General features: G+C 40.1%; 1 protein-coding gene and 1 pseudogene across 1 annotated transcript; one reads left to right on the forward strand and one right to left on the reverse strand.

The window, feature by feature from the left end:
* Positions 1 to 2,240: 2,240 nt before the first annotated feature.
* Positions 2,241 to 3,654, reverse strand: LOC113293446 (annotated as a pseudogene).
* Positions 3,655 to 10,304: 6,650 nt separating this feature from the next.
* Positions 10,305 to 11,483, forward strand: LOC113294083 (F-box protein At5g07610-like). The gene has a single exon (XM_026542506.1). The coding sequence runs from the start codon at positions 10,305 to 10,307 to the stop codon at positions 11,481 to 11,483; it is 1,179 nt and encodes a 392-aa protein (XP_026398291.1).
* The last annotated feature ends 2,524 nt before the right edge of the window (positions 11,484 to 14,007 follow it).

The raw sequence follows: 14,007 nt of genomic DNA on the forward strand, positions 1-14,007 counted from the left end.
TACCACAGATTCAGGCCATCAAACATGCAATACTATTACAATACTATTCCAAGGAGAAGTTGAAGAACGCACATGTTTTTGTTTCCAGTTCAGCGAAACTTGTCTACATTTTCATCCTTGATGCCCACAAACTCTGTTGATTGCATGATAGAGCAAATCTGAACAATTTCATCAGCTTACAAATTAAATACGTGGTTGCTTACTTATGCCTACAAAATACATCGCAATCACATTATCTACAAATGATTCGCATTTATGGAAAAATCTTCATGAAGTAAGACTTAAACTGCTTGTCAAATAAAAAGACGGAAAGATTAGTAAACTGTAAACATACAAAAGATGAAAATAAATGTTAATCAAATTATGCCATTAATGTGTACTTGGATGGTCACAAACGCATATGCTGGTAAGTCTTTTGGTTTCTTTTTCTAACTTACCACCAAAGGAAAGCAAGATGCAGGCACACATGTCGTTTTCATATATGTACTTCCTAACGACAGTCAACATCCAAGTCATCGTCGCTTGAATCGGTCGGTACACACAATTCGATCATGTAGATGTGAATTAAATTATAAACCTTTATTATCTTTTTCTTCTGGACCTTCCTTGAGAACCGAAGCCTAGCCATAACAAACAACACAACAACTCACTCGTAATTATTTGATCGTTACCTTTACTAAAACTTAGACTTAAAATTTCATCTTCACCATTGATTTCAAATAACAATGTTAAAAGAAAAAACAAAATCAAACATTAAATTAGGTAGCATGCAGTCAGTGATAGAGCAAACCATGTAATCCAAAATATTACAATTAAAGAGATGATCAGACAAAACTCTGACAAATCAGATCTACAAACATTGATCAACGAAGATGTCAGGATGTTCATACCGGACATCTCAACCATGATATTAGCAACGGATGATAACCTAAAAAACGGGTTCAAAAGACACATCTTTCTGTATAGGCGTTTCAAAAGGCGTTTCAAAATCCATTTATCTTCTCTGAATTCTCTAGCGAAGGGAAACGAATACTCTCAGTCTTCTCGTATTGTCAACTGTTAAGAGACATCCTTCTGTGGAGTAAGTTGGGTACGCAAGTTCAAATAAAGAAATTGACGTCTCAAGGAAAAAGATGATGGGTTTTTGAATATTACATTCCTTCAAAGTGATTCGTCCTTCAGTGTCTTTCTCCCTCCATTCGTTTAGAAAATCAAACAGAATTGCTGGTTTTTCAAGATCGAATTACAAATTTGCTTCACCCTGACCTTAAGATGGCAATCGAATTACCTGCTTGTTTTATGATAGCATTTCCTTGACTTTGAGATGTCATCGAATCGTTTGCCTGTGTTAAATAAAAGTTCGTCACTGGCAAATAGGTCGCAACTCTTCGAACTAAGAGGCAGAGGATTCTCATAATGTGTCTATTCATAAAATGATTCGAAGCGACATTTCCTTTCAATGTTTTCCAGCAAATTATGGTGATGACACGTCAGACAAATGGTCAAAATTTAATGTGAAAATGACACGTCAGCATTAACATTCCGCTTTATTATAGGAAGTAATCATTGCGCTAGCTGCGATCTTGTCTAGACATATTTAAGTTAAGCGTTATCTTAAAATCACTTACACTGATCCCTTTTTTCTCAAAGACATGGAATTCAGTCGCTGGTTGTGGGCTCACCACCATGGTTAGAGAGTCATGTGAAAACAGGACCCTAAACAGATTTTAATTATAGTTTTACTACAAGATAGCATAGAAAACATGACAACCCGTAGTCCTCGCTTTTCATATGTTTCATGTCTTTTTCTTTCTCATCTCTGTTAAATTTCCTTCCTAACATCCTCTAACAGACTAGATTGGATTGTTAGTCACTAAGCTTTACATCACCCTTGGAAAAATGTCTTGACCAGTGAAAAATCAAAGGAAAATAGGAGGAATCATTCATGTGCATTGGTTAGTACATGTGCCTACTACGAGTCTACGACAGTGGATACAAGTTATGCCTTGAAATGAAAGACAGTATCAAGTACATATTCAGCAACAAATGTATTGAAAAAAATGAAGGCATATTTTTATTACAACATCAAAGGAACAGAAAAGCAACAGTAAACTACTCAAGAAGACTTCTATGCTAAATAATTAACATAAAGATCGATAGAATAGATCTTGAACTAAAGAAGCGAATTATAAAGACTTGACAAGGCACTGGTCCTTATCAAAACAAAAGAAGAAAACAAACTATGGAGTGATCCTTTGAGTATCGCGAGGGAAAAGCTAAGTTTCGTGAATGTTGTTTAAACCACAGAAAAGCATCACCACTCTCCCCAATCCAACTCCAAATCCACCATGTGGAGCTGTACCGAACCGAAATGCATCAATAGACTTCTGATCAATTCCACAACTCTGTGCTCTAGTACACAAGAGCGTAGGATCGTACTCCGAAATGTATGTAGGGTTGTCACAACATGGCATGGTGTAAAATGGTCTAACAGCTGTTGGATACCGGTGAAGAATATAGAATTCAGTACCATATTTTTCAAGTACTAGCTTTCCTAACTTCCTCTTCAATTCTGTATTTATATCACGAAGAGGATTAACTTCAACATCAGCTTCCTTCAACATTTGAACCCCTTCTTCGAAAGTAAGTCTCAGAGTCTTCCTTAGGTACTTTAGAGGTTCAAAGGGATACTGCTTCCCAACGGCCTCAAGTTCTTTCTTGCGTTTGTCATTCAAACTATCGAACATTGCAACAAATAGGCCGTCTACAACATCCATCACCTCAAAATAATGCTCCTTGATCTCCATTTCCATATCAAGACCAACGAATTCGCACAAATGTTTGAGTTTGTCCGATTTCTCCACCCTAAAAACAGAGGCAATCTCAAAGACGAAACCCCAACTAATCGCCATCTGTTTGTGAAGCTGGGGTAATTGAGCTAGGCAAGCAGAGGGGCCATTTAATAGCAACAGTTAACTGTCTTATACACCTGTAGCTTAGCTGTCATTGCTTAGCTGTCTTTGTTAGCTGTCATTGGTCTTACGTGTGAGTTTGTAACTGGTTAAGCTTGTGTGTCATTCACTGGTTGGTCCACTATAAATATCTGAGTCTCTCTCTGTATAGAACAAGAAGACAATTGATGCAATCAATTGTACCTGAAATATTCAGACACTTTCAATGAATAGTTTTCTTTAATTCAATCACCATTAATATTTTCAAGTTTGAAGACTGATGCACCATCTTCACTTGAGCCTGCTATAATTATGGTGTATCGATTCCAAGAAATCCTTCAGATAACAAGTACCGCCTAAATTCAATTTCAACTTGATACTGAATGCGAAAAATCTGTTGCTAAGCAGGTGTGCACACATCTAAAACCCTAAAACCTAAACATACATCCTGGTTAACGTCAGGAAGTTGTTTTCCAGCCTCCTGAGCTTTCTTATTATCAGCTTCACTCCGTGCAGCATCAACAATATTGAATGGAAGCGTGGGTAAAGCTTTACTGAAACAATAGATATTTGTGACTTGTAGTTCAACATTCTGAGTTGCCCTCTTGATTGGATAATCAGGAACTGATACAATTCCTTCGATGTCCACATTATGTTCTTTGCTCAAACTAGTTGCAAACTTCACCATTTCTCCACTAAGATTATCCGCAACAGTAATAACACATTAAATACTGGAGACATTCTCTTTCAAAACTAAGAATCCACTATTGTTATCAACAGCCCTGGATGTTTGAATATAGCCACGAACGAGAACTGTCTTATCCTTCAGAGTTTCATTGACAAATCTAATTTCCATCCATCTTCGTCCACTAACATGTTTTGATTCCAACCCATAATTATCAGATAAGGAATCAGTTTCCATTGCAGCAGCTGCTTTTTTACGTCGAATATCAGATAAGTAACCAGCTTCCATTGCAGAAGCTGCTATTTTACGTTGATTATCAGATAAGGAATCAGCTTCCATTGCAGCAGCTGTTTTTTTACGTCGAGATTGATGCAGTTTTCTTGCTCCTTCTCTCATTGCAGCTGTTTTGTTCACAGTAGACGTCCCACCCTTTTCTTCTGCAACATTTGAGTCGTTCTTCGGCTGCAACGATGAAGGATTTGTTGCTTCTTTCTTTGCAGCTATTCTTTTCAAAGTAGACCTCCCAAACTTATTTTCTGCAACATCAGACTTATTCTTCGGCTGCAACGATGAAGATTTTGTTTGCTAACTGAAGTACCCATGACTGAAGTCAGAAGAAAACACCAAAGTTCATATTAACCTTGACTAGGCTTTAGAATAGATGGGAGAGATAGAGAAAGAGGTTTCTCGGCTTGGGTTAAAAGACTTCCAGTAACTCTGTGTGATTGTTTTCGAGAAGGAGAATCTTATATTTATAGGCACAACTCTACAGGGTCTTCTATTTATCCTCAAAATAGGATTTCCTAATAACAGCAAAGGGAATTTATTTGATTAAGGGAATTATTTTTAGAATATATGAGCCCCCGCTGCCCCCCGATATAGCTTTCAAAAAAAAAAAATTGAAGGAAAAGTACCCAAGAAGAGAGAAGTTCGGGAAATTGAACTCAATATAGCTGAATTTGGTATTCGGTACGATTCTTATACCCTTACCTGGTTGGAAGACAGTCTCAATTGTAAAATAATGCTTATGATGAAGTAGACACAGAAGGGGAAGGTTAGCCAAAGTTGTTGTTGTTGATACAAAATCCCGTAGTTCCTAGTATCTCATACATTGTAAAGGAAATGAAGTTCAAAAGAATTCAAAATCTGGAACGAACAACCATTTTTCCCAGGAACGTGTGCAATTCTGTCTATATGCCATATTGTACTTCAATTAACCGATGATTCTAGACTGACCGCAATTAATCCATAAGGGAGATCCGATTGCCTTTAGCAGGCTTCTAATGTTATTATTGCAAAAGCTTAAAATGGGTCCCTCATTCTCTCTCAGTCGGGATTTTCACTCGGAATTCATAACTTGGAAGACTATTTGCAAGGGTATAGAGCATGCAGGGTCGGGAATTAAGAGCATTAGGTACATGAATGACTCTGTACTATGCAAATTAATGGTGATTGGGCGATTCTTTATGAATACCAATGCTACTTGGAGGCAGATTGTAGGAGATAAGTACAGTATGCAGGACAATGGACGGGATGCAAAGCCCGTAAATTACTGCACAAGTTTGTGGAGGGGATATTACTCATACGCTAGAGTCTTTGCGCGAAGCATTTCCATATGGTCGCTAGTGAGACTAGAACTAAGTTCTGGCTGGATGTTCGGAATGGGGATGCAGTAATAGATTATATTCTACCATATTTAGCGGACCAAGGATATTCTCTTTAATAGAGATTATTAATAATAATATATATATGGTCCCTTCTCCCACAAGGAGGGCAAGGAAGTTTTCCATAACCCAATATGGTATCATCCCTAATCTCGATCCTCTCTTTTCTTCTTCTTCTTCTCTATTAAACCTCCAACACAAAATCCATGACAGGTGATAAGAAAACTCTGCATCCTGCCTTTGCCATAACCAACATCAAAACCCTGATTCCTATTCTTCTTGACATCAAACAAGATGAATACTCATCCTGGGTTTTTCTCTTCGAACTACATCTACAAGCTCACGATCTCCTTTTTCTCATCAACGGATCCACACCACCAACAGGGATTGATGCAAATACCCTCAAACAACTCGACGCCCTATGCCGCCAATGGATGTTCTCCACCATGGCCAAGGATCTCATGCTCACAGTTCTAAAATCTGGTAAAACCGCCAAAGAACTTTGGGATCATCTTCAAAAGTTGTTTCAAGATAACAAAGGTAATCGTGCTGCAACCCTTGAAAGTAAATTTGTCAATCTAAAGTTTGTTGACTGTGCTAGTGTCGATGATTACTGTGACAAACTCAAGTCGTTAGCGGATCGACTGACCGATCTCGATTTTCCCATGAATGACAAACGTTTGGTTATCCAACTTGTCAATGGTCTACCGGAGGAATACAACACTGTTGCTTCCTTCATACAACAGTCTATGCCCACCTATGATGCTGCTCGTTCACAACTACGCACTGAAGAAATACGACGTGCTCAACAAACCACCATGATATCTTCCACTGCCCTAGCAGCCACTGGAAACAATTCTTCTCAACGCCATCACCGAACTAGCAACGGAAAAAGACCTGTCAACCCTGCAAACTCCCGTCCTCTTCTGCCAACCCCAGGATACTCTCGCCAGCCCAGTGCACCTCGCCAGCCCAGTGCGCCACGCGGCCCAGTGTACCCAGCTAACCCAGCATCCTGGATGCCATACTGGGCTCAACCTCCATGCCCGTACCCAACTGCTCCACTTTGGCAGCCCACTGCACCACCTCGAGGCCCATCTGCTGGACGTCCTCGTCAAGCCCAGCAGCGACGCTCTTCAATTCTTGGACAGGCCCATGCGTACGCTGTTCCTTCAGTTGAAACACTACAGCCCAGTGATTTTGCGGAAGCCTACAGTTCATTGAGCTTACAGCCACCAGATGAAACGTTCTACATGGACACTGGTGCGACATCCCATATCACCGCGGATCCAGGTACGTTACATACTGTTTTCGACACTAGCAATGTTAAATCTATCTTGGTTGGCAACAGTAACTCTATTCCAGTTATGGCTAGTGGCACCCACTCTATAAACCTCTCGTCCCGACCTCTTCACCTCAACGATACCCTCGTAGTTCCTGATATTATCAAAAATCTTATTTCCGTTCGAAAGTTCACAACTGATAATCATGTGTCTGTTGAATTTGATCCTTATGGTTTTTCTGTGAAGGATTTGAATTCGAGGACGATCCTTCTTCGCTGTGATAGCTCTGGGGAACTTTATCCTCTCACAACTTCTGCCGTGCCCACTTCAAAATCATCTCAGTCTCCACCACTGTCTCTTACCGTCTGCTCTCATGATGTCTGGCACAGCCGTCTTGGTCATCCTGGACAAGCTATTTTAAATAATTTACGTTCCCACTCTTTAATTCAATGTAATAAACAACAGTCTACCAAACTTTGTCATTCTTGTCAAGTTAGTAAACATGTTCGTCTTCCTTTCTCTGACTCAAATTATTTCACTTCTGCTCCATTTGATATTATTCATAGTGATTTATGGACTTGTCCTATACATATTGATACTGGTTTTCGCTATTATCTTATTTTGTTGGATGACTATACTAATTATCTATGGGTGTATCCCTTGAAGCTCAAATCTCAGGTCCACTCCAAATTCTTGGAGTTTCGGTCCTTTGTCATCACTCAATTTGAGCGAGATATCAAATGTTTTCAATCCGATATGGGACGTGAATTTGATAACTCTTCTTTTCATGATTTTTCTAAGAACTCTGGTTTAGTCTTTCGTTTCTCCTGTCCTCACACCTCATCTCAAAATGGGAAAGCGGAGCGTATGATTCGTCGTGTTAACGACATCACCCGCACTCTCATGCCCCATGCCTCTATCCCATACAAATATTGGGCCGATTCACTCCATATGGCCGTCTATATCCATAACATCCTCCCTTCCGCCGTGCTTCACTTCGCCTCACCGGTGTCAATTCTCTATCAACGCCAACCGACGTATGATCACCTACGTACGTTTGGTTGCCTTTGTTATCCTAATTTGTCCGCCACCACTCCTCACAAGCTTTCCCCTCGGTCCTCTAGATGTGTTTTCCTTGGTTTCTCTCCTCATCATCGTGGTTATCGTTGCCTTGACCTAGCCACTAACAAAATTATCTTGTCTCGCCATGTAACGTTTGATGAAAACGTTTTTCCCTTCCGCACTTCTTCCGACCATCGCTCTCACAACCTCGAACCATCTACCCAATCCATTTCTCCTCATTTTCCACTCCCACTGGCTTACCCATCTCCTCCTTCTACCCAACCGTCGTCTCACCACCTCTACACTCCACCTCACCGCCGTCCACGGCGACCTTCTTGCGCTGTCCCATCTCCACCCATCTCTTGTTCTCCCTCTACCTGTCCGGCTCTCCCACACACGGACACATTACCCAGCAACTCTGATTCCCCTGCTCAGCCCAGCGTTTCCCCCTCTTCTGCCAGGCCCATTTCTTCTCCCTCTCTTACCCAGCCCAACTCACCTAACTCTGCGTCTCAGCCCAGCTCTTCTCACTCTGCTGTTCCGCCGTCTTCACCCGCTCCGGCCCAGCAAGCCCAACAACTCATCCCATCCCTTAACTCCCCCTCAAACCCAGAAGTACCTTCCCTGTCCGACACAGCAACCCCCCCCCCCTCCCTCCCCCCCGAGCAACACTCCTGCTGCTCCCTCTCGCCCTGCCACTCGGGCCTCTCATGGGATTTTCCGTCCCTCCAACAAGCTCAATCTCCACGTTCAAACCCGAAACCACATCTCCACCCTCCCCAAATCTCACCTATATGCTCTTAGGGACCCAAACTGGAAGAAAGCCATGATAGATGAATATATTGCAATGTTGAAAACTCACACTTGGGATCTAATGCCGAGACCTCTTGGTGCTCATATCATTCGCTCCATGTGGCTATTCCGTCACAAGTTTCATGCAGATGGCACTTTGGAACGTCACAAAGCCCGCCTTGTCGCTAACGGTAAATCACAACAAGTTGGTGTTGATTGCTTTGAGACGTTTAGTCCGGTTGTTAAGCCCGCAACTATCCGCACAGTTCTCACCATTGCTACCTCCATATCTTGGCCCATTCACCAATTGGACGTCAAGAATTCCTTTCTTCATGGGGATCTTACTGAGACGGTTTATATGCACCAACCTCCGGGATTTGTTGATCCTACTCACCCGGATTATGTTTGCCGCCTTCGTAGATCTCTTTATGGTCTCAAACAGGCACCTCGGGCATGGTTTCAGCGGTTTGCGACTTTCATCACTCAATGTGGTTTTCAGGGTAGTCTATGTGATCCATCTCTATTTATTTATCGGTCAGGACAGGACACGGCATACTTATTACTGTACGTTTATGATATCATACTCACTGCCTCTACTGATGTTCTTCTCACCCTTTTTATTGACATGATGAAACAAGAGTTCTGTATGACTGACCTTGGCTCCTTACATCATTTTTTGGGAATCACTGCTTCTCGGTCATCCTCCGGGTTGTTTTTGTCTCAGTCACTCTATACGAAGGATATCATTTCTCGTGCATCCATGACTGCCTGCAATCCAGTGGCCACTCCGGTCGACACAAACTCCAAGCTTAGCGCTACCTCTGGACCAGCTCTTAAGGATCCTACTCTATACCGAAGTTTGGCTGGGGCTTTACAGTATCTTACTTTTACTCGACCGGACATATCTTACGCGGTTCAACAGGTATGTTTATTCATGCACGACCCTAGAGAACCTCACATGCAGGCGCTTCGGCGTATACTTCGGTACCTCCAGGGCACTATCGAACATGGGTTATTTTTATCTGTATCCACCATTTCTGGCATCCATGCATACTCTGATGCTGATTGGGCGGGCTGTCCTGATTCACGACGATCTACCTCTGGTTTCTGCATTTTTTTGGGTGACAACCTTGTTTCTTGGTCTTCCAAACGTCAGGCGACTGTCTCCGCTCCAGTGCTGAAGCTGAATATCGGGGTGTGGCTAATGCCGTGGCCGAGACGACTTGGCTCCGGAATTTACTTCTTGAGCTACATATACCACTACGACGGGCTACTATCGTTTATTGTGACAATGTGAGTGTTGTCTACATGTCGGGTGATCCGGTTCAACATCAACGCACCAAACATGTGGAAATCGACATTCATTTTGTTCGTGAACGCGTCCGTATTGGGGACATTCGGGTGCTACACATTCCATCCGAAAATCAGTACGCTGATATTTTCACGAAGGGTCTTCCTAGACAATTATTTCTTCGTTTTCGTACTAGTCTTAGTGTTTGTTCCTCTCCCGCTAAGACTAAGGGGGTGTAATAGATTATATTCTACCATATTTAGCGGACCAAGGATATTCTCTTTAATAGAGATTATTAATAATAATATATATATATGGTCCCTTCTCCCACAAGGAGGGCAAGGAAGTTTTCCATAACCCAATATGCAGTTCTGCACTAGAAGTCCCCAGAGCTGCATGAAGTTTATTGGGAGAAACAAGGCTCGTTAGGTGACTTCTTCGGGGATGGTGCTTGGGGTATATATTGGCCCAAGGAGAAGGTTCACTTACATGGAAAATACATGAAGCAGCAACAACACTCTTGAAGTTGGAAATGGGTGAAGGATGTTATTTCTCTGTTCAATATTTCTTATAGTGATGAGAATAAAACTCCAGATTACTGCACATATCCTAAGAATCTTCATAGATATACTATCAAAGATTTTATTATGTCTACCAGTAAAGTCCATTATTGCGTTGAAAATAGTCTGCAAACAATGGGACTCGGTAATCTCAGATTCTAGTTTTCAAAAATCAGTTGAAAAGAAGTGTCGGCTTTCGTATTCTGGAACGTTTATGCCCAAATCATTGTGTTTGACGAATAGATTTAAAGAAACAGAACATAACTTTCTTGACAAAGATGCTACTAGTAGTGTCCCTTTAAAGACTTGGGTTTTTGGTAAGAGTAAAGAAGGAATAAAAATAGAACAGTCGTGCAACGGCCTTCTTCTGTGTAGTAGCAAGATACCGACGAATTGTTGGGGTCGTGCGTACTACGTTTATAACCCGTACACAGGAAAGTATAAACTCATACCTCGCAGATGCGGTTTTTGCTCGGTTGCTTCAGTAAGATTAGCTTTCGATCCATCAATATCACCTTATTATAAAGTAATAAGTTTATGGAGTAGACGAGGTGGCTATCAAATTGATATTTACTCTTCCCAGACATCCTCTTCCAAGAATTGCGGGGAAAAAATTCGATTACAGGCTTATGTTTCATCTGAATCAGGTGTCTACTTGAATGGTTCTTTAAACTGGATGAGCTCTCAGGGCACTTTAGTTTATTTTGAAGTTGATCAAGAAGTAATCAAGCATCTTGCAGTGACGACATACGTAATTGACGGAGTAAGAAAGAGGGTTTGTTACTTTGATGTTTGCAGGGGTCACTTGCAAATGATTGTGCAAAATAACCCAGGTGTAGGAAGCTGTTTTGACGTCTTGGAGATGGATACCGCGTACACTGGGTGGGATCTAAAATATCGCATGGATTTGGAATCGAGATTGAAAGTCTTATACCCTGACCTGGTTGGAGACAGTCTCCAATGTAGCGTAATGCTTTACGATGAAGTGGACACAGAAGGGGAAGGTTCGCCAAAGCTATTGCTGCTGATAAAATGTCCCCTCCTTGTTTTTGGGGTTATCACGTACGATATAAACGATATGCATTTCAGAAGAATTCATAGCCTGGAACAACCATGCATATGCATGTTCCCGGAAATGCGTGGAGTGCCATCCCTTCGTCTTTTCCATTATACGGGGCGTCTCGCTCGTGTTTGATGGATTATTACTTACCTAAAATGATTCCCTGTTTTTTCCTTTTGATGAATTTCTAGGTTATGCTACTGCGAGTCTACGACTGTTTTGGCTAAGATAGGTGTTTTCATTTTTAATTTTGGGGTGACCTTTTTCTCAGGATTGCCAAAGGAGGGTACCAGGATTAGCATAGTACCATTTAGTGATCCGATCAGTTTTAATTTATTTTTTTCTAGGAAGAAACCGCACCTGCTAATCCTTGTACCCGGCTACAACAATTTTGCTTTTTCTTGTTTCTACAGAAGATGCTCCACAATAAATTTTATTCAAGCAACAATTATACGATTTGTTTACATAACCGGACGGGTTACTTTACCTTCCTAGTTTGAGATTTATGAAGTTTATTTAAGGCATATGTGTTTCTTTATCCACTTAGACCAAAGGGATAGGGGGTGTTTAAACTAGGTAAAAGTACTAAGTTATCTTCACTGTTAAAATTTAATCCTAAGCCTTATCCTTTTAGATTTTAAATCTATTTAATTTTTTTCAAAATTAAAACTCATTCAAATCATTTTTATCACAATCTTAAACTAAAACTTAACTCCGTCGATCAATTTTAACTACCCCGATCGATTTAAAGAAAATTTTACCATCCTTTAAAGAAAAAGAAATCAAACTAAACATCGTCAGTTACAACTCATTACTCTTAATTATACTTGATATTGATTTATCCATTCAAAATCATTAAATTACAAACAATTTTGGGTTTCCGTGTTTAACCATAATCGATATACGTCCACGTCCATATTGACCGATTCCTATTATAATTAGTATTTGTTCATTTTATATATGTTTTCTGGTTGAAAAACTTTTAAACAGAATCGGTTATGTTCATTCTCGTATCCCCTAATTTAAATATGGAAGAATACCTTGTTTTCTGTATTTTCATTTTTCTAGAGACGGATTAAGTGAGTATTCACATATACCCATTTATTTCTTATCTGTTAAGCCCATAATCGGTTTATAAGAACATATATATCAACCGATTCCGATGGATAAACACTGAATGAATCATTAGATGTCAATGTTTACATCAAGCGTTCCAATTCGATGTTCATCGAAATGATGAACTTTCCTTGGACTTGGTTGACATAACAATTGACATCCGCCGATTCTGATTTGATTTCCGAAAAATGTATCTAAACACGGATCATGAAAATATCTATTAAACATAAACCTCATGATTAAAATACCTAATGTATAAATCATTAAGTTCTTTTGACTAAAATTTAGAAAACTAATGTTTTCGATCGATCAATTTTTTATGATAAAAATAAAAAAATTTCATGTTTTTTGCAGTAGAATATTAGAGAAAAAGAAAGAGGCGCCAAAAAGAGAAGGATTTAATTGGTAAGAGTTCTCTTCTTTACATGAATAGAATATCCTTTTTATATATGGTGCAGGGAAACCCAAAGACTAAAGGGGAAAACGAAAGACTTCTGTTTTGGACCGCACATCCATGGGCATACGCCCTTTAACACTCCCCCTTGTGCGGTTCAATAAAACTTCATATGAAGTGCTTCATATATAATTCTTCGAATGTAGTTCTTCAAATGTCGTCCTCTACTTGATGACTTGTGCGGAAATCAATTGCTTCATTAAAATTTTGACAAGGAAAAACTCGGTGGGAGAAAAACCTTGGTACAACTCTTCACATGTTGTCTCGTACTTTACATGTATTTCATCACATTCAATACGATCTTCAAGACCGACGAGTCTAAGCTAATTGCCACGTTAAAACTTCATCAGGAAAAACCCAGAGGGAAAAAACCAGAACTAAAGAAAAACAATACAATATTAACTAAACTTAAAACATGGTTGGATGTGTATATGTTGCCTCATTAAAACCTTCACAAGGAAAACCCAGTGGGACGAAGGGGAAAGAGTACAACGCGACATGTGCAAGTAAAGTTGACTAGTTTCTTCACAAATCCTAAGGAAGAAAATCCTCGTGGGAAAGACAATAGCCTTAGCTGGTAAATTACATTCCCGGTGCTTGTTGTTGTCTCATTAAAAACCTTGCCGAGTAACAAAACCCTCTGGGAAAAAGTAACCACGGTGAAGAAAAAAAGTTCAACACACCATTAGAAGCTCCCCCTGATGTCAGAAAATTTTCATTAGTCTAATGCAATCAAAAGGAGTTTATCACACTTTACTTTGGTGATTTGAATATTTATAAGACCCTGTTGTTGATTCTGGAATTTACGTTTCTTAACAAACTATCGCGTTTTATTTCTTTGATTCAGATATTTTCAGTAATATCAACGTAATCTTCATGTCTTCAACGTTCAACATACTTGATGTTCTTTTTAATGTTGTCTCGCTAAAAACCTTGTCGACTAACAAAACCCTTTGGGAAAAATTGTTCTCGGTCAAAGGAAAAAATAGTACAACACAAACTCAATTTCCAAGTCAAATATGTCGACATCATATCCTTGGATCCTCCCCCTGATGTCGGCATCTCCTTATGATTACATTCATCGTTGTT

The sequence above is a fragment of the Papaver somniferum genome, chromosome 7, assembly GCF_003573695.1.
Source record: "Papaver somniferum cultivar HN1 chromosome 7, ASM357369v1, whole genome shotgun sequence".
Classification (NCBI taxonomy): Eukaryota; Viridiplantae; Streptophyta; class Magnoliopsida; order Ranunculales; family Papaveraceae; genus Papaver; species Papaver somniferum.

Bases quoted from the DNA above. Each gene is read 5' to 3' on its own strand.
- LOC113294083 (XM_026542506.1), top strand. From the start codon at position 10,305: ATGAGAATAAAACTCCAGATTACTGCACATATCCTAAGAATCTTCATA.